Genomic DNA, 14693 nt, shown 5'->3' on the forward strand with positions numbered 1-14693 from the left:
TATCTTGTCTAATGATGTGTATGTTTTATGCTATATTTCAAGTTCAATTTTTATGCTTAGCTCTTTAAGAAGGTTAGGAAACAGATAACTTTTTCAATGACGCCATCTGGGGCAGAAGGTAGTTTTAAGATGGCTGCCGCTGAATAAAGACAAGCCTCTAGTTCAAGCTCCTTGCTGTCTGCCTTTATTTTATGCCAAATCATCACATGGTACCAGGAGTGGGGTGAGAAGAGTCATGGCAGCAAACAGCAACACAAAGAACACTCCTTCCCTGGATTTGGAGTCAGGGAACATATCTGAAAACTGGTCAAGGTGGAGGGAGCTGATAGAGCTTGTGTTTGCAGGACCTGTTGCAGACAAATGGACTAATCAGCGGAAAGCAGCACACTTTCTAATATGTGTGGGAGAGAAAGGACGCGATGTGTGCAGAGCCTGGCAAGTAGGTGTGGAGATGTAAGTTTAAGGAAGTTCAAGAAAAACTGCTGCAGGAAGAAGACTTAAATCTTGAGAAAGCCATAAGGATTGCCAGATCATATGAAATATCAAGAAAAGACATGCAGATACTGGAAGGAACACAGCACCAGATCAATGCTATAGAAACACAAAGTAGCAGATATGGTCAAGAAAGGGCACACAAAGGAACAAAAGGCACCTATGGCACTGGAACAAGTAACAGAGAAGCAGCTTGTGAATATTGTGGAAATATGCACCACAAAAATAGTGTCTGTCCTGCAAGGGGGCAAATATGCAACAAACGCAAGAAAAGAGTACACTTTGCCAGGTGTGTAAACTGTCTTCGCAAACCGGAAGGCCACAAACATGGGCTGTACATGCCATAGAGGACAATGATGACAATGCAGGGTCAAACTCGGACTGCTCCCCAATATATTTCAAAAAAACAATGCAAAAGAACCTCTTTCACAATGGAATGCTCCTTCATGGGCGTGGCAGAGATTGCCTACAGACATTTTTCATTTTGGAGACATCCACTACCTGATGATAGTAGACTACTACAGCAAATGCTTTGAACTAGTGCAGCTGGGAAGTCTAAAAGTGTCTTAATGAATTCCAGTAAGACATGGTCACTCGCCCAACATTCCGACAACTTCAACTCCTTCTATCACTTCTCTATTAGTAAGAATTAGGTTGAGTATAGTTTTTCCTCTAGTTCCCTCCTCTACCTTTTGGATGATAAAGTTGTCAGCTAAGTTGGTTGGGAATCTGTTCAATTTCCCACTTGCTGCAGACTTTGTCTCCCAGTTGATATCAGGGTTACTTAAAGTCTCCCATTATATCTTGATGTTGCCCTCTTGATATAGTTTGTAATCCACACGTGTATTGAAAATAACAGTCAAATAAAATTGACTAGTTTTTACTTCCACTTCTTGCCAGTAAGTATGGTATTTCTTTTCCCATCCATGTATTAACCAGGTTCAATTGTGCTTACTCCACCACTTCCTAAGAAATAGCTATTGAGGATCTTTTGGCATCTTTGTTACACAGGTAGTCCTCACTTACCGCTTCTTCCCTGAGCCTTCACAGTTACTATGGCACAGTGGAAGCAAATGTGCACCTGGTCCACACAATTTGTGTTAATCCCAGCACTTGTTCCGTGACCGCACTTCCAACAGTGACTGTGGTTTTGAAGATGCAGGAAAAGGAGTTGCACCAATTCGGGTTCTGCCAATAGTTGCACATTTATGATGGCGGCAGCATCCCACACTCATGGTCCCAATTTGTGACCTTCCCAGCTAGTTTCTGACAAGCAAGTTGAGTTGGATATACTGGCAGGAAATTGCAAGTCACGGTCATATAAAATTGCCTTTAATAACTCACAGTAATTTCCATAACAACTACAGAGGAACAAATGTAAGTTGGCACTGTTATGTGACATCATGCTTAGTGATTGAGGTGCTTAGTGACGCAAATATCAGTTCTAATTGCGGTAGGTTAAGTGAGGACAACTTGAACAAGAGTGTCACCAGAGGGGATGCCGACAGTATTTTCAGTCCTTATTTGCAGCGGAGGAGTTCCATGAGCAAAAGTGGTGCTTCAATGCATGCAGAGGCTTTCGGCATCATTTCATCAGTTAAAGCCCCCACATCTCTAAATTTAGGGCAGAAGGTTTGACTGTAACCATTCTGGGACATTTTGTCAGGCTTGAAAGACATAGATTTTCTCCATATATATACATGTATAAGTGGGTATATCTGTATTTCTCACTATCTATATATCTGCAATTACATATCCTATCACACAGCCATTTATATACATATATGAGAGAGATTAAATTTACTTTTTTCTTTGAATCTTACAGACAAACAGAATGGCAATAAGAGCACTCAGGACAACTGTAAATAACAGGCAACGTTGAAAAGAGGAGAAAATCAAGCCAGAAATCAAAATATTTTCCATTTCCTGCAGAAAACCATACAATTCTGATCCTCCACCAGTGGCTGTTATACAAAAAGAGAAAATCAAGAAAGAATGAGCAGATTATGCAAACCTAAAGGATACATTACATGAAAAAGTGAAATGAGATTATTTTTCATTCAGCAAAAGAGGGAAAGAACTGGAAGTCTGTTGGGAGGAAAAGATCAATAGTAAAGTCACGTAGAAGAGACAGGAATGCAGGCCTCTCCTTGTGAGGAAAGAAGACGGCTTCAATGAAAGCACCACTAACCAAGGCATTGTCCATATTTTTGACCTCCTCAAGAATATCAGTTGCGCAAAAGCTCCATAGATTTGCCTATTGTGGGAAAAGCACAGATTGCAAATCACAGCTGATTATGTACTAGAGGAGCCGGAAAGGAGAAAAACCATACAAATTACGCGAATGTTGCAAAATTTGAGGTCACAACAGCTCCCTTGTGGTTCATGGAAGCACTTCCACAAAAGAGGGAAACTACAGCTCCCAATTCAGTAAATGCTTTAGTGAGCATGGCAACATGGTGCTACATCAGATAACTCACAGGAGGGGGAAAATGTATGACTGTGCAGATTGTGTGAAAACTTCAATAGAAATTTCCATCTCATGAGACACCAGAAAACTCACACAGAAGAAATATCCTTTGAATGTACTGATTATGCAAAAGTCACAATTCCAGCCTGGCAATACACCAGAGGAATCATAACGGAGAAAAACCAATTCAGTGTCCTCACTGAGAGAAGTTTCAGTCATAATTCCTGCCTAGTAATACATCAGAGGATTCACTCCATGGAGAAACCTTATAAGTGTCGAAATTGTGGGGAAGATTTCATTAGACATTCCCACCTCCTGAGACACAACATCACACACAGAGGAGAGAAACGCTTTGAATGTCCTAATTGTGGGAAAAGCTTTACTGATAATTACAGCCTGGTGACACACCAGAGGATTCACACAGGAGAAAGGCCCTTTGAATGTCCTATCTGTGGGAAAGGTTTCAGTCAGAATACCAATCTGGTGACTCATCAGAGGACTCACACAAAAGAGAAACCCTTTGAATGTACTGGTTGTGGGAAAGGTTTCAGTAACCATTCCAGGTTGGTTAGACACCAGAGGATTCACACAGGAGAAAGGCCCTTTGAATGTCCTGATTGTGGGAAAGGTTTCAGTCAAAATTCCCATCTGGTGATTCATCAGAGGACTCACACAGGAGAGAAACCATTTGAATGTCCAGATTGTGGCAAATGTTTCAGTGATAATTCCAACTTGGTTAGACACCAGAGGACTCACACAGGAGAGAAACCCTTTGAATGTATCTATTGTGGGAAAAGTTTCAGTCAGAGTTCCTACTTAGTGCTACACCAGAGGACTCACACAGGAGAAAAACCCTTTGAATGTCTCTATTGTGGGAAAAGTTTCAGTCAGAATTCCTACCTTGTGATACACCAGAAGACTCACACAGAAGAGAAACCCATTAAATGTCCTGATTGTGGGAAAGGTTTCAGTAAGAAATCAAGGCTGGTGATTCATCAGAGGACTCACACAGGAGAGAAACCCTTTGAATGTCCTATCTGTGGGAAAAGCTTTAGTAATAATTCTAGCCTGGTGACACACCAGAGGACTCACACAGGAGAGAAGCCTTTTGAATGTCCTATCTGTGGGAAAAGCTTCTGTAATAATTCTAGCCTGGTGACACACCAGAGGACTCACACAGGAGAGAAGCCTTTTGAATGTCCTATCTGTGGGAAAAGCTTTAGTAATAATTCTAGCCTGGTGACACACCAGAGGACTCACACAGGAGAGAAGCCTTTTGAATGTTCTATCTGTGGGAAAAGCTTCTGTAATAATTCTAGCCTGGTGACACACCAGAGGACTCACACATGAGACAAGCCATTTTAATGTCCTATCTGTGGGAAAAGCTTAGGTGATAATTCCAATGTGGTGATACACCAGAGGACTCACACCAGAGGACTCATTCTCTTATCTCCATACAACAGCTTCCAGAACCAAAATCCACTATCCTCCCCATCCATGCCTTATTAAATCTGCATTAAAAATGGCATTGCAGGGTTTCTTTCTAAAAAGATTAGCCTGGTGATCAGTTAGCCATGTGGTTTGATCTGCTAATCTATTTTTGCCTCTTTTTTAAACATTTTTTTTGGAGGGGGGAATATTTCTTCTACTATATGTAGGCAGTCATGCCATCTTTCTTAGGCTCCATTTTCTAGGCCCTGCTGCATATGTTTCTCTGTGTGACCTAATGGATACTTCAGTGCAAGCAAATTTACAGAATTTACACCTGGCATTTAGCAAATATAAAATTTCCTCCTCCAAGAATGAAGCTTGGTGGTTGATGCTCTTGGATGCAGCCGCATGGAACCCCCCGAAAATGCGATGTGCGGAGCGGGTGGGTAGAACTACATTTGGAGTATAAGACGCATCCAGATTTTCACCCTCTTTTTGGAGTTAAAAAGTTGCGTCTTATACTCCAAAATATACGGTAGATGATTTTAGAGAATGCTTGAATTTCATTTGGGATCTTCCATTGAAAGTGTAGATAAGAAATTGATTGTTTGAATTTTGGTCTGATTCATTTTGCAGAAGCTTCTGGCTATTTCCTTTTGCAGAAGTAGTGGAATTCCTCAAAAAGGAATTTTCAGTGGAGCTTTTATATGTTTATTATGGAATTCCCACATGTGGAGTTTCATTCTTCTACCTTGGTTTCGCCCAGATTTTGAGCCGCAGAATTCTTTTGAGCCCCAGCATAAATTTAATCCTTAAATTTAATTAAATGAATATTGAGGAATATGATTTGGTATATGGTTGGCACACTTATTTAATATATGATAAGGTGGATAAAAATTTTAAAAGCCATATATTAAGGAATGCCCTATTGTGTGTCTGGAAAAAAATACCAATATAGGTTAAATGATAAGATACCTATGTGGGTAGTACCCAGACACGCGATAGAGAATATAAGTATAGAGAGAGGTGTACTACAGTTAAAGCCTTTGAACGTATTAAGAGAGGAAAGGGTAATTCAAACCTGGTTCCAGTATGGACAGTTACAAGCTAGATGGAAAAAAGATCAGACAATTGGTATCACGCAAAATGAGGATAGTTTGGTAAAACAAATTAGGGACCAGAGTCAAATGCACATAAAAAGGTTGTATAATATACTGATAGAAATAGATTCTGAAACAGAGTTAGTTGAAGACTGTATGATAAAATGGGCACAAAATTTGGAAGAGCCAATAATGATGGAAACATGGGAAAAGATTTGGGTAAGAAATGTAAAATTTACGCAAGCTCAGAATTTGAGAGATAATTTTTATAAGATGTATAGATGGCATTTAGATCCCCAAAAATTATCTTGTATGTATCCGAATTTACAACCTAAATGTTGGAGATGCGATTGTGCTGATGCTACGTATTACCATATATGGTGGACTTGCAAAAAAGTCAAAGCATTTTGGATAAAAATATGGTGGGTTATTCAAAATATACTTTTAAAAAAAGGATAAAGTTCACCCCCCAGTTGTTTTTGTTAGGTATAATTACAGACTGTACAGTTATAGAGACTAATTTGATTTTGAATTTAATGACAGCAGCAAGATTGTTGGTGGCGCAGTACTGGAAGAGGGAAGAATTGCCTACTATTCAAGAATGGACGCTAAAAGTAGTAAATCTAGCAGAGATAGCCAAAATTACAGCATATTTGAAGGACCATTCGGATGAGAAATATAAGTTTGAATGGAGAAGATGGATTGACTATATTCAAAATAAATATCAGACTAAAAAATTTCAATTAGCTTATGAGTGAAGGCACAAAGAATGTTACAATTTACCTAAAGTTAGCTTAACAAAAGGGGAATTAAAGCACAAGAGGAGGTAGGATGTTAAAATCAGTTAGCTTATGTTAGCGTATGATTGTTAAATGTTTATACCCTTTATTTTGCTCTGGGAGGTTGGGGGGACGGAGGGTCGGAGGGTGGGAAGGGGAAGGGGTAATATTTGTAAAATTTGTTAAAACCTTTAATTAAAAAAAAAGAACAGTCTAAAAAATAAATAAATAAATTTAATCCTCAAAATGGGCCTTGAATTACCGTTGCAATGGCTATTAAGTGAAATAGCTTTCCTTTACTACCCGAATCCTAATTCTCTCCCTGAGGCAGTCAAAGACACTATACTGCTAGATCGGTGAGCGTTGCTCTGCCTGGCCAGAGGGGGGGTTGTCCAAGGGGTTTATTTTCAGGGGTGGTCTTATATTTTTGCCCACGTGAAAAATGTGGCAAGGCGTTAGTTTCGGCCTCAGCCTCCAGCACACGTGGTCCCATTCCCCGCCTTCCTGATGACGTCACCAGCCTCACCAGCCATAAACCTCACCGCACATCACTGGTTTTCAGATATATTCCCTGATTCCAAATCCGGGGAAGGAGTGTTCTTTGTGTTGCTGTTTGCTGCCATGACTCTTCTCACCCCCCTCCTGGTACCATGTGATGACCTTGGCATAAAGTAAAGGCAGACAGCAAGGAGCTTGAACTAGGGCTCGTCTTTATTCAGCGGCAGCCATCTGTAAACTTGCTTCTGCCCTAGATGACATCATTAAAAAAGGTTAACTGTTTCCTAGCCTTCTTAAAGAGCTAAGCACAGCAATTGCACTAAAAATATAACATAAAGCATACACATCATTACACATGGGAGTCTGACAACCAATCAGAATACAGGCTCAAGATCAAAGGCCAGAGAGGGCATAAAGCCAGGGTCTTTCAGCATCTCAGCCCTTCCTTCCCTTCTTCTCCACCAACATTGAAGCATGTGATCACCTTTTCTGTTCAGGACTCAAGCCATGCGGTCCTGTCCACCATTAAAACCATCTTTCCAAGCAGCCTCCATGTCTCCAGTGTCTTTTTCCCCACTTGGAGCCGAACCCAAAAAGACATTTCTTTCAACAGGGGTTTTCAATTTGAGCTTGAATTCTGATGGGTTGTTAGACTCTCATGGAGCGATGCAGGGGCAAATCTGTAGGCTGTCCTGAGTTACAAACCTGGTCGACTTTCTGGGTGATGTAATCTTTCCAGGTGCCATGTGGTGAGATGGGTAGAGGGCTAATCCTATCATGTCCTGAGGGCCATGTCTTAATCCCATCACTCTGGAGCTGAAGGGGGGGCAGGGAGCTGTTTGTCATTAAAAACATGTTTCTCCTTTACTCGTCCAGGGAAATATAATATTCGGCCTTTTTAATATTTCCCAGAAAATTTCATTCTTCTAGAAAGGGGGTGGGTTCTAACTTCCTATAACTGTAAATTGCAGCATTCTACCCAGGAAGCGCTTTATATGCCATTTTGAGTTCCTGAATGAAAAACAAATCAATAAAAGTTTGGGGTTATTTTCTTCATGATCCCTCCATACAACAGATCCCAGAACCAAAAGGCACTATCCTCCCCATCCATACCTTATTAAATCTGCATTAAAAAGGGCATGGCAGGGTGTCTTTCTAAAAAGGTTAGTCTGGTGATCAGTTAATCATGGCGTTTGATGAACCATTCTATTTTTGCCTTTCTTTTTTTAAAATAATTTTTTGGGTGGGGAAACATTTCTTCTACCATATATAGGCAATCATGCCATCTTTTTAAGGCTCCATTTTCTAGCCCTGCTGCATATGTTTCTATGTGTGACCTAATGGGAGACTTCAGTGCAAACAAATTTACAGAATTTACACCTGGCATTTAGCAGATGTAAAATTTCCTCCTCCAAGAATGAAGCTTGGTGGTTGATGCTCTTGGATGCAGCCCTGGCCAGCAGGAGTGAAGCTCCCCTGGAGTGTCTGGCCTGATGGTACTAAAATCCTGGGAGTCACAGGAAATCAGTCATAAAGTGTTGGGGTATTATATAGGTTTTGATCTCCACTGAGAATCACTCCTAAGAAAGCTGATTGTGTAATCCTATAAAACCTTCATGAATTTTTGGGGCCTGGTACGTAGGTAATCTTCTCAAAGTTAAGTAACATCAGATTTCACTATTTCACTTGGCTAAATTGCAAAGGTTGGTTGCTAGAAGTCATTTAATCAGTGGAAACATGTTGCAAACGACTTAGGTAGAAACTGGAGAAAGATTTTTTTTCTGCCTCCTATCTGGAGATGGTGGTCAAACAGGCGACACCTGTGCCTAGAAAGAGGATACTACCTCTGGTTGAGTTAAAACCATCGAGTACTGAATTGCTAGAAAGGTTGGAAGGCGACGGGAAGAGTAGAAGAAACAAAATCCAGTTGCCTTTTGAAAAAAGCACCTTTGTGAACAGCTGAACTTCCTCTTCCGGATCACTCGTGGGAGGAGAGTGGTGTGCAGAGCAGCTTTTGTGCTCTTCCCGTGGTCGAAGCAGCAGCTGGAAGGTGAGTTGAGGGCAGGTGGGAGGAGAGTCCTGGAAGCAGAGAAGCAACTGGGCTGAAGCATCTCAGCTGCTGCTGCTGCAGGTTCCTTCCCTCCCCGAATTTAAGCCCACTGGTGCTGCAGGCTGTGAAACTGGTGGCTGCAATTTTCCTTCTGGTGGGAAGATTGGAAAAGTCTCTTCCAAGTGAAGGTGGGTTCTTTGGGAATGGCTTCCCTCCAGAGGTTGTGGGTGCTCCCATCACTGGAGGGTTTGTGACAGAGCTGGGAGGGACCTTGCAGGTCTTCTATACAGACGCCCTGATCAAGCAGGAGACCCAATATCATTTCAGACAAATGGCTGTCCTGTCTCTGAGTAAAAGCCACCAGGGATGGAGCTCCCACAACCTCTGAAGGGAAACCCTTCCGCTGGTTCACTGTTCTCAGTGTCAGGAAATTTCTCCTTAGTTTGAAGTTGCTTCTCTCCTTGATTAGTTTCCATCCAGTTCCTTGTCCTGCCTTCAGGGGCTTTGGAGAATAGGTTGACACCCCTCCCTCTTTTGTGGCAACTCCTCAAGTATTGGAAGATGGCTATCATGTCTTCCCTAGTCCTTCCTTCCACTGGACTAGATATACCCAATTCCTGGAACCCTTCTTTATATTTTAGCCTCCAGCCCCCTAATCCTCTTTGTTGCTCTTTTTCTGCATTATTTCCAAAGCCTCAACATCTTTTTTTATGATATGGTGGCCAAACTGCCTGCAATTATCTAAATGTGGTCTTACTCTTTATAAAGTGGTACTAGTACTTCACATGATCTTGATTCTCTCTCTCTCTGTTAATGCAGCCTAATATTGTATTGGCTTTTGTTTGGCCACTGCAATACACAGCTGGCCCATATCTAAATGATTGTCCACTAGGACTTCAAGGTTCCTCTCATAGTTATTACTTGAGCCAAGTGCTACCTATTCTGTACCAGTACATTTGGTTTTCCTTGCATAAGTGTAAAACCCCGTTCATTATCTTTTCCAGGATCTTCAAAGGTAGTGATGTCAGGCTAATTGGCCTGTAGTTTTGTGGATCCATTTTTCTCTGCTTTTTAAAAAAATGAGAATCATCAGCTCTTTTCCAGTCCACTGGTAGTTCCTTGGTGCATGAAGATCTTTGAAAGATATGGTTCAATGATTCTTAGATCACATCTGCCGACTCCTTCACAACTCTGGGATGTAATCAATCTGGTCCCGATGATTACAACTTGTCTAGAATGGACAGGTGTTCTCTTATATTTTCTTGCCCATTTTAATTTGTATTCCTAGTCTGCCTTTTACAGTTCTGTTTTTGGTGGGTTTGGCCATTTTTTCTTTTTGCCTGAAGATAGATGCAAATAATGAATTAAGTAGCTCTGTTGTGTCTCTACTGCCCATACCTTCTTTGCCATCATCTCCCATTAGTGGACTGACGGTTTCCTTGACTTTTATTCTTGTTTTATACATGTTATAAAATTATTTTTGACATTTGTTGCAAGTCTTAATTCATTCTCTCCATGAGCTTGATATCATCTTTGCCGATTCGGCCTATATATGCTCCTATTCTGCCTTGTGTCCCTCTTTCCATTTTTTATACTGATCCTTTTTCTCTTTCAGTTTATCAGAGAGATCTTTATGAAACCATGCTGGTTTCTTCTTGGATATCTTGTCTAATGATGTGTATGTTTTATGCTATATTTCAAGTTCACTTTTTATGCTTAGCTCTTTAAGAAGGTTAGGAAACAGATAACTTTTTCAATGACGCCATCTGGGGCAGAAGGTAGTTTTAAGATGGCTGCCGCTGAATAAAGACAAGCCTCTAGTTCAAGCTCCTTGCTGTCTGCCTTTATTTTATGCCAAATCATCACATGGTACCAGGAGTGGGGTGAGAAGAGTCATGGCAGCAAACAGCAACACAAAGAACACTCCTTCCCTGGATTTGGAGTCAGGGAACATATCTGAAAACTGGTCAAGGTGGAGGGAGCTGATAGAGCTTGTGTTTGCAGGACCTGATGCAGACAAATGGACTAATCAGCGGAAAGCAGCACACTTTCTAATATGTGTGGGAGAGAAAGGACGCGATGTGTGCAGAGCCTGGCAAGCAGGTGTGGAGATGTAAGTTTAAGGAAGTTCAAGAAAAACTGCTGCAGGAAGAAGACTTAAATCTTGAGAAAGCCATAAGGATTGCCAGATCATATGAAATATCAAGAAAAGACATGCAGATACTGGAAGGAACACAGCACCAGATCAATGCTATAGAAACACAAAGTAGCAGATATGGTCAAGAAAGGGCACACAAAGGAACAAAAGGCACCTATGGCACTGGAACAAGTAACAGAGAAGCAGCTTGTGAATATTGTGGAAATATGCACCACAAAAATAGTGTCTGTCCTGCAAGGGGGCAAATATGCAACAAACGCAAGAAAAGAGTACACTTTGCCAGGTGTGTAAACTGTCTTCGCAAACCGGAAGGCCACAAACATGGGCTGTACATGCCATAGAGGACAATGATGACAATGCAGGGTCAAACTCGGACTGCTCCCCAATATATTTCAAAAAAACAATGCAAAAGAACCTCTTTCACAATGGAATGCTCCTTCATGGGCGTGGCAGAGATTGCCTACAGACATTTTTCATTTTGGAGACATCCACTACCTGATGATAGTAGACTACTACAGCAAATACTTTGAACTAGTGCAGCTGGGAAGTCTAAAAGTGTCTTAATGAATTCCAGTAAGACATGGTCACTCGCCCAACATTCCGACAACTTCAACTCCTTCTATCACTTCTCTATTAGTAAGAATTAGGTTGAGTATAGTTTTTCCTCTAGTTCCCTCCTCTACCTTTTGGATGATAAAGTTGTCAGCTAAGTTGGTTGGGAATCTGTTCAATTTCCCACTTGCTGCAGACTTTGTCTCCCAGTTGATATCAGGGTTACTTAAAGTCTCCCATTATATCTTGATGTTGCCCTCTTGATATAGTTTGTAATCCACACGTGTATTGAAAATAACAGTCAAATAAAATTGACTAGTTTTTACTTCCACTTCTTGCCAGTAAGTATGGTATTTCTTTTCCCATCCATGTATTAACCAGGTTCAATTGTGCTTACTCCACCACTTCCTAAGAAATAGCTATTGAGGATCTTTTGGCATCTTTGTTACACAGGTAGTCCTCACTTACCGCTTCTTCCCTGAGCCTTCACAGTTACTATGGCACAGTGGAAGCAAATGTGCACCTGGTCCACACAATTTGTGTTAATCCCAGCACTTGTTCCGTGACCGCACTTCCAACAGTGACTGTGGTTTTGAAGATGCAGGAAAAGGAGTTGCACCAATTCGGGTTCTGCCAATAGTTGCACATTTATGATGGCGGCAGCATCCCACACTCATGGTCCCAATTTGTGACCTTCCCAGCTAGTTTCTGACAAGCAAGTTGAGTTGGATATACTGGCAGGAAATTGCAAGTCACGGTCATATAAAATTGCCTTTAATAACTCACAGTAATTTCCATAACAACTACAGAGGAACAAATGTAAGTTGGCACTGTTATGTGACATCATGCTTAGTGATTGAGGTGCTTAGTGACGCAAATATCAGTTCTAATTGCGGTAGGTTAAGTGAGGACAACTTGAACAAGAGTGTCACCAGAGGGGATGCCGACAGTATTTTCAGTCCTTATTTGCAGCGGAGGAGTTCCATGAGCAAAAGTGGTGCTTCAATGCTTGCAGAGGCTTTCGGCATCATTTCATCAGTTAAAGCCCCCACATCTCTAAATTTAGGGCAGAAGGTTTGACTGTAACCATTCTGGGACATTTTGTCAGGCTTGAAAGACATAGATTTTCTCCATATATATACATGTATAAGTGGGTATATCTGTATTTCTCACTATCTATATATCTGCAATTACATATCCTATCACACAGCCATTTATATACATATATGAGAGAGATTAAATTTACTTTTTTCTTTGAATCTTACAGACAAACAGAATGGCAATAAGAGCACTCAGGACAACTGTAAATAACAGGCAACGTTGAAAAGAGGAGAAAATCAAGCCAGAAATCAAAATATTTTCCATTTCCTGCAGAAAACCATACAATTCTGATCCTCCACCAGTGGCTGTTATACAAAAAGAGAAAATCAAGAAAGAATGAGCAGATTATGCAAACCTAAAGGATACATTACATGAAAAAGTGAAATGAGATTATTTTTCATTCAGCAAAAGAGGGAAAGAACTGGAAGTCTGTTGGGAGGAAAAGATCAATAGTAAAGTCACGTAGAAGAGACAGGAATGCAGGCCTCTCCTTGTGAGGAAAGAAGACGGCTTCAATGAAAGCACCACTAACCAAGGCATTGTCCATATTTTTGACCTCCTCAAGAATATCAGTTGCGCAAAAGCTCCATAGATTTGCCTATTGTGGGAAAAGCACAGATTGCAAATCACAGCTGATTATGTACTAGAGGAGCCGGAAAGGAGAAAAACCATACAAATTACGCGAATGTTGCAAAATTTGAGGTCACAACAGCTCCCTTGTGGTTCATGGAAGCACTTCCACAAAAGAGGGAAACTACAGCTCCCAATTCAGTAAATGCTTTAGTGAGCATGGCAACATGGTGCTACATCAGATAACTCACAGGAGGGGGAAAATGTATGACTGTGCAGATTGTGTGAAAACTTCAATAGAAATTTCCATCTCATGAGACACCAGAAAACTCACACAGAAGAAATATCCTTTGAATGTACTGATTATGCAAAAGTCACAATTCCAGCCTGGTAATACACCAGAGGAATCATAACGGAGAAAAACCAATTCAGTGTCCTCACTGAGAGAAGTTTCAGTCATAATTCCTGCCTAGTAATACATCAGAGGATTCACTCCATGGAGAAACCTTATAAGTGTCGAAATTGTGGGGAAGATTTCATTAGACATTCCCACCTCCTGAGACACAACATCACACACAGAGGAGAGAAACGCTTTGAATGTCCTAATTGTGGGAAAAGCTTTACTGATAATTACGGCCTGGTGACACACCAGAGGATTCACACAGGAGAAAGGCCCTTTGAATGTCCTATCTGTGGGAAAGGTTTCAGTCAGAATACCAATCTGGTGACTCATCAGAGGACTCACACAAAAGAGAAACCCTTTGAATGTACTGGTTGTGGGAAAGGTTTCAGTAACCATTCCAGGTTGGTTAGACACCAGAGGATTCACACAGGAGAAAGGCCCTTTGAATGTCCTGATTGTGGGAAAGGTTTCAGTCAAAATTCCCATCTGGTGATTCATCAGAGGACTCACACAGGAGAGAAACCATTTGAATGTCCAGATTGTGGCAAATGTTTCAGTGATAATTCCAACTTGGTTAGACACCAGAGGACTCACACGGGAGAGAAACCCTTTGAATGTATCTATTGTGGGAAAAGTTTCAGTCAGAGTTCCTACTTAGTGCTACACCAGAGGACTCACACAGGAGAAAAACCCTTTGAATGTCTCTATTGTGGGAAAAGTTTCAGTCAGAATTCCTACCTTGTGATACACCAGAAGACTCACACAGGAGAGAAACCCATTAAATGTCCTGATTGTGGGAAAGGTTTCAGTAAGAAATCAAGGCTGGTGATTCATCAGAGGACTCACACAGGAGAGAAACCCTTTGAATGTCCTATCTGTGGGAAAAGCTTTAGTAATAATTCTAGCCTGGTGACACACCAGAGGACTCACACAGGAGAGAAACCCTTTGAATGTCCTATCTGTGGGAAAAGTTTTAGTGATAATTCCAGCCAGGTGAGACACCAGAGGACTCACACCGGAGAGAAATCTTTGAATTGGCTAGTCTGTGGAAATTACTTCAAGCATATACCTTATTGCACACAAGGTAAT

General features: G+C 41.1%; 3 protein-coding genes across 11 annotated transcripts in view; all 3 read left to right on the top strand.

The window, feature by feature from the left end:
• LOC309384282 (uncharacterized protein) overlaps positions 1-6395 on the top strand; it is a 43951-nt gene extending 37556 nt beyond the window's left edge. For both annotated transcript variants that reach the window (XM_081937594.1, XM_081937595.1), the window contains exon 2: positions 2318-6395. In XM_081937594.1, the coding sequence (XP_081793720.1) occupies positions 3035-4312 (1278 nt within the window). In that variant the 5' untranslated portion in view covers positions 2318-3034 and the 3' untranslated portion in view covers positions 4313-6395. The remainder of the gene's footprint in view (positions 1-2317) is intronic.
• Positions 1-14693, top strand: part of LOC309384268 (uncharacterized protein) — a 160375-nt gene that overhangs the window by 138729 nt on the left and 6953 nt on the right. The window contains exons 1-2 of one of the 9 annotated variants that reach the window (XM_081937553.1): positions 8676-8820; positions 12798-14154. The exons of 7 other annotated variants lie outside the window; for them this stretch is intronic. In XM_081937553.1, the coding sequence (XP_081793679.1) occupies positions 13698-14154 (457 nt within the window). In that variant the 5' untranslated portion in view covers positions 8676-8820; positions 12798-13697. Of the gene's footprint in view, positions 1-8675; positions 8821-12797; positions 14155-14693 lie in introns of those variants that run through there. One more of the 9 variants, XM_081937554.1, reaches the window with a different exon arrangement.
• Positions 1-14693, top strand: part of LOC309384248 (uncharacterized protein) — a 149508-nt gene that overhangs the window by 117354 nt on the left and 17461 nt on the right.

Source organism: Natrix helvetica, assembly GCF_964273705.1.
Source record: "Natrix helvetica genome assembly, chromosome: 1".
Classification (NCBI taxonomy): Eukaryota; Metazoa; Chordata; class Lepidosauria; order Squamata; family Natricidae; genus Natrix; species Natrix helvetica.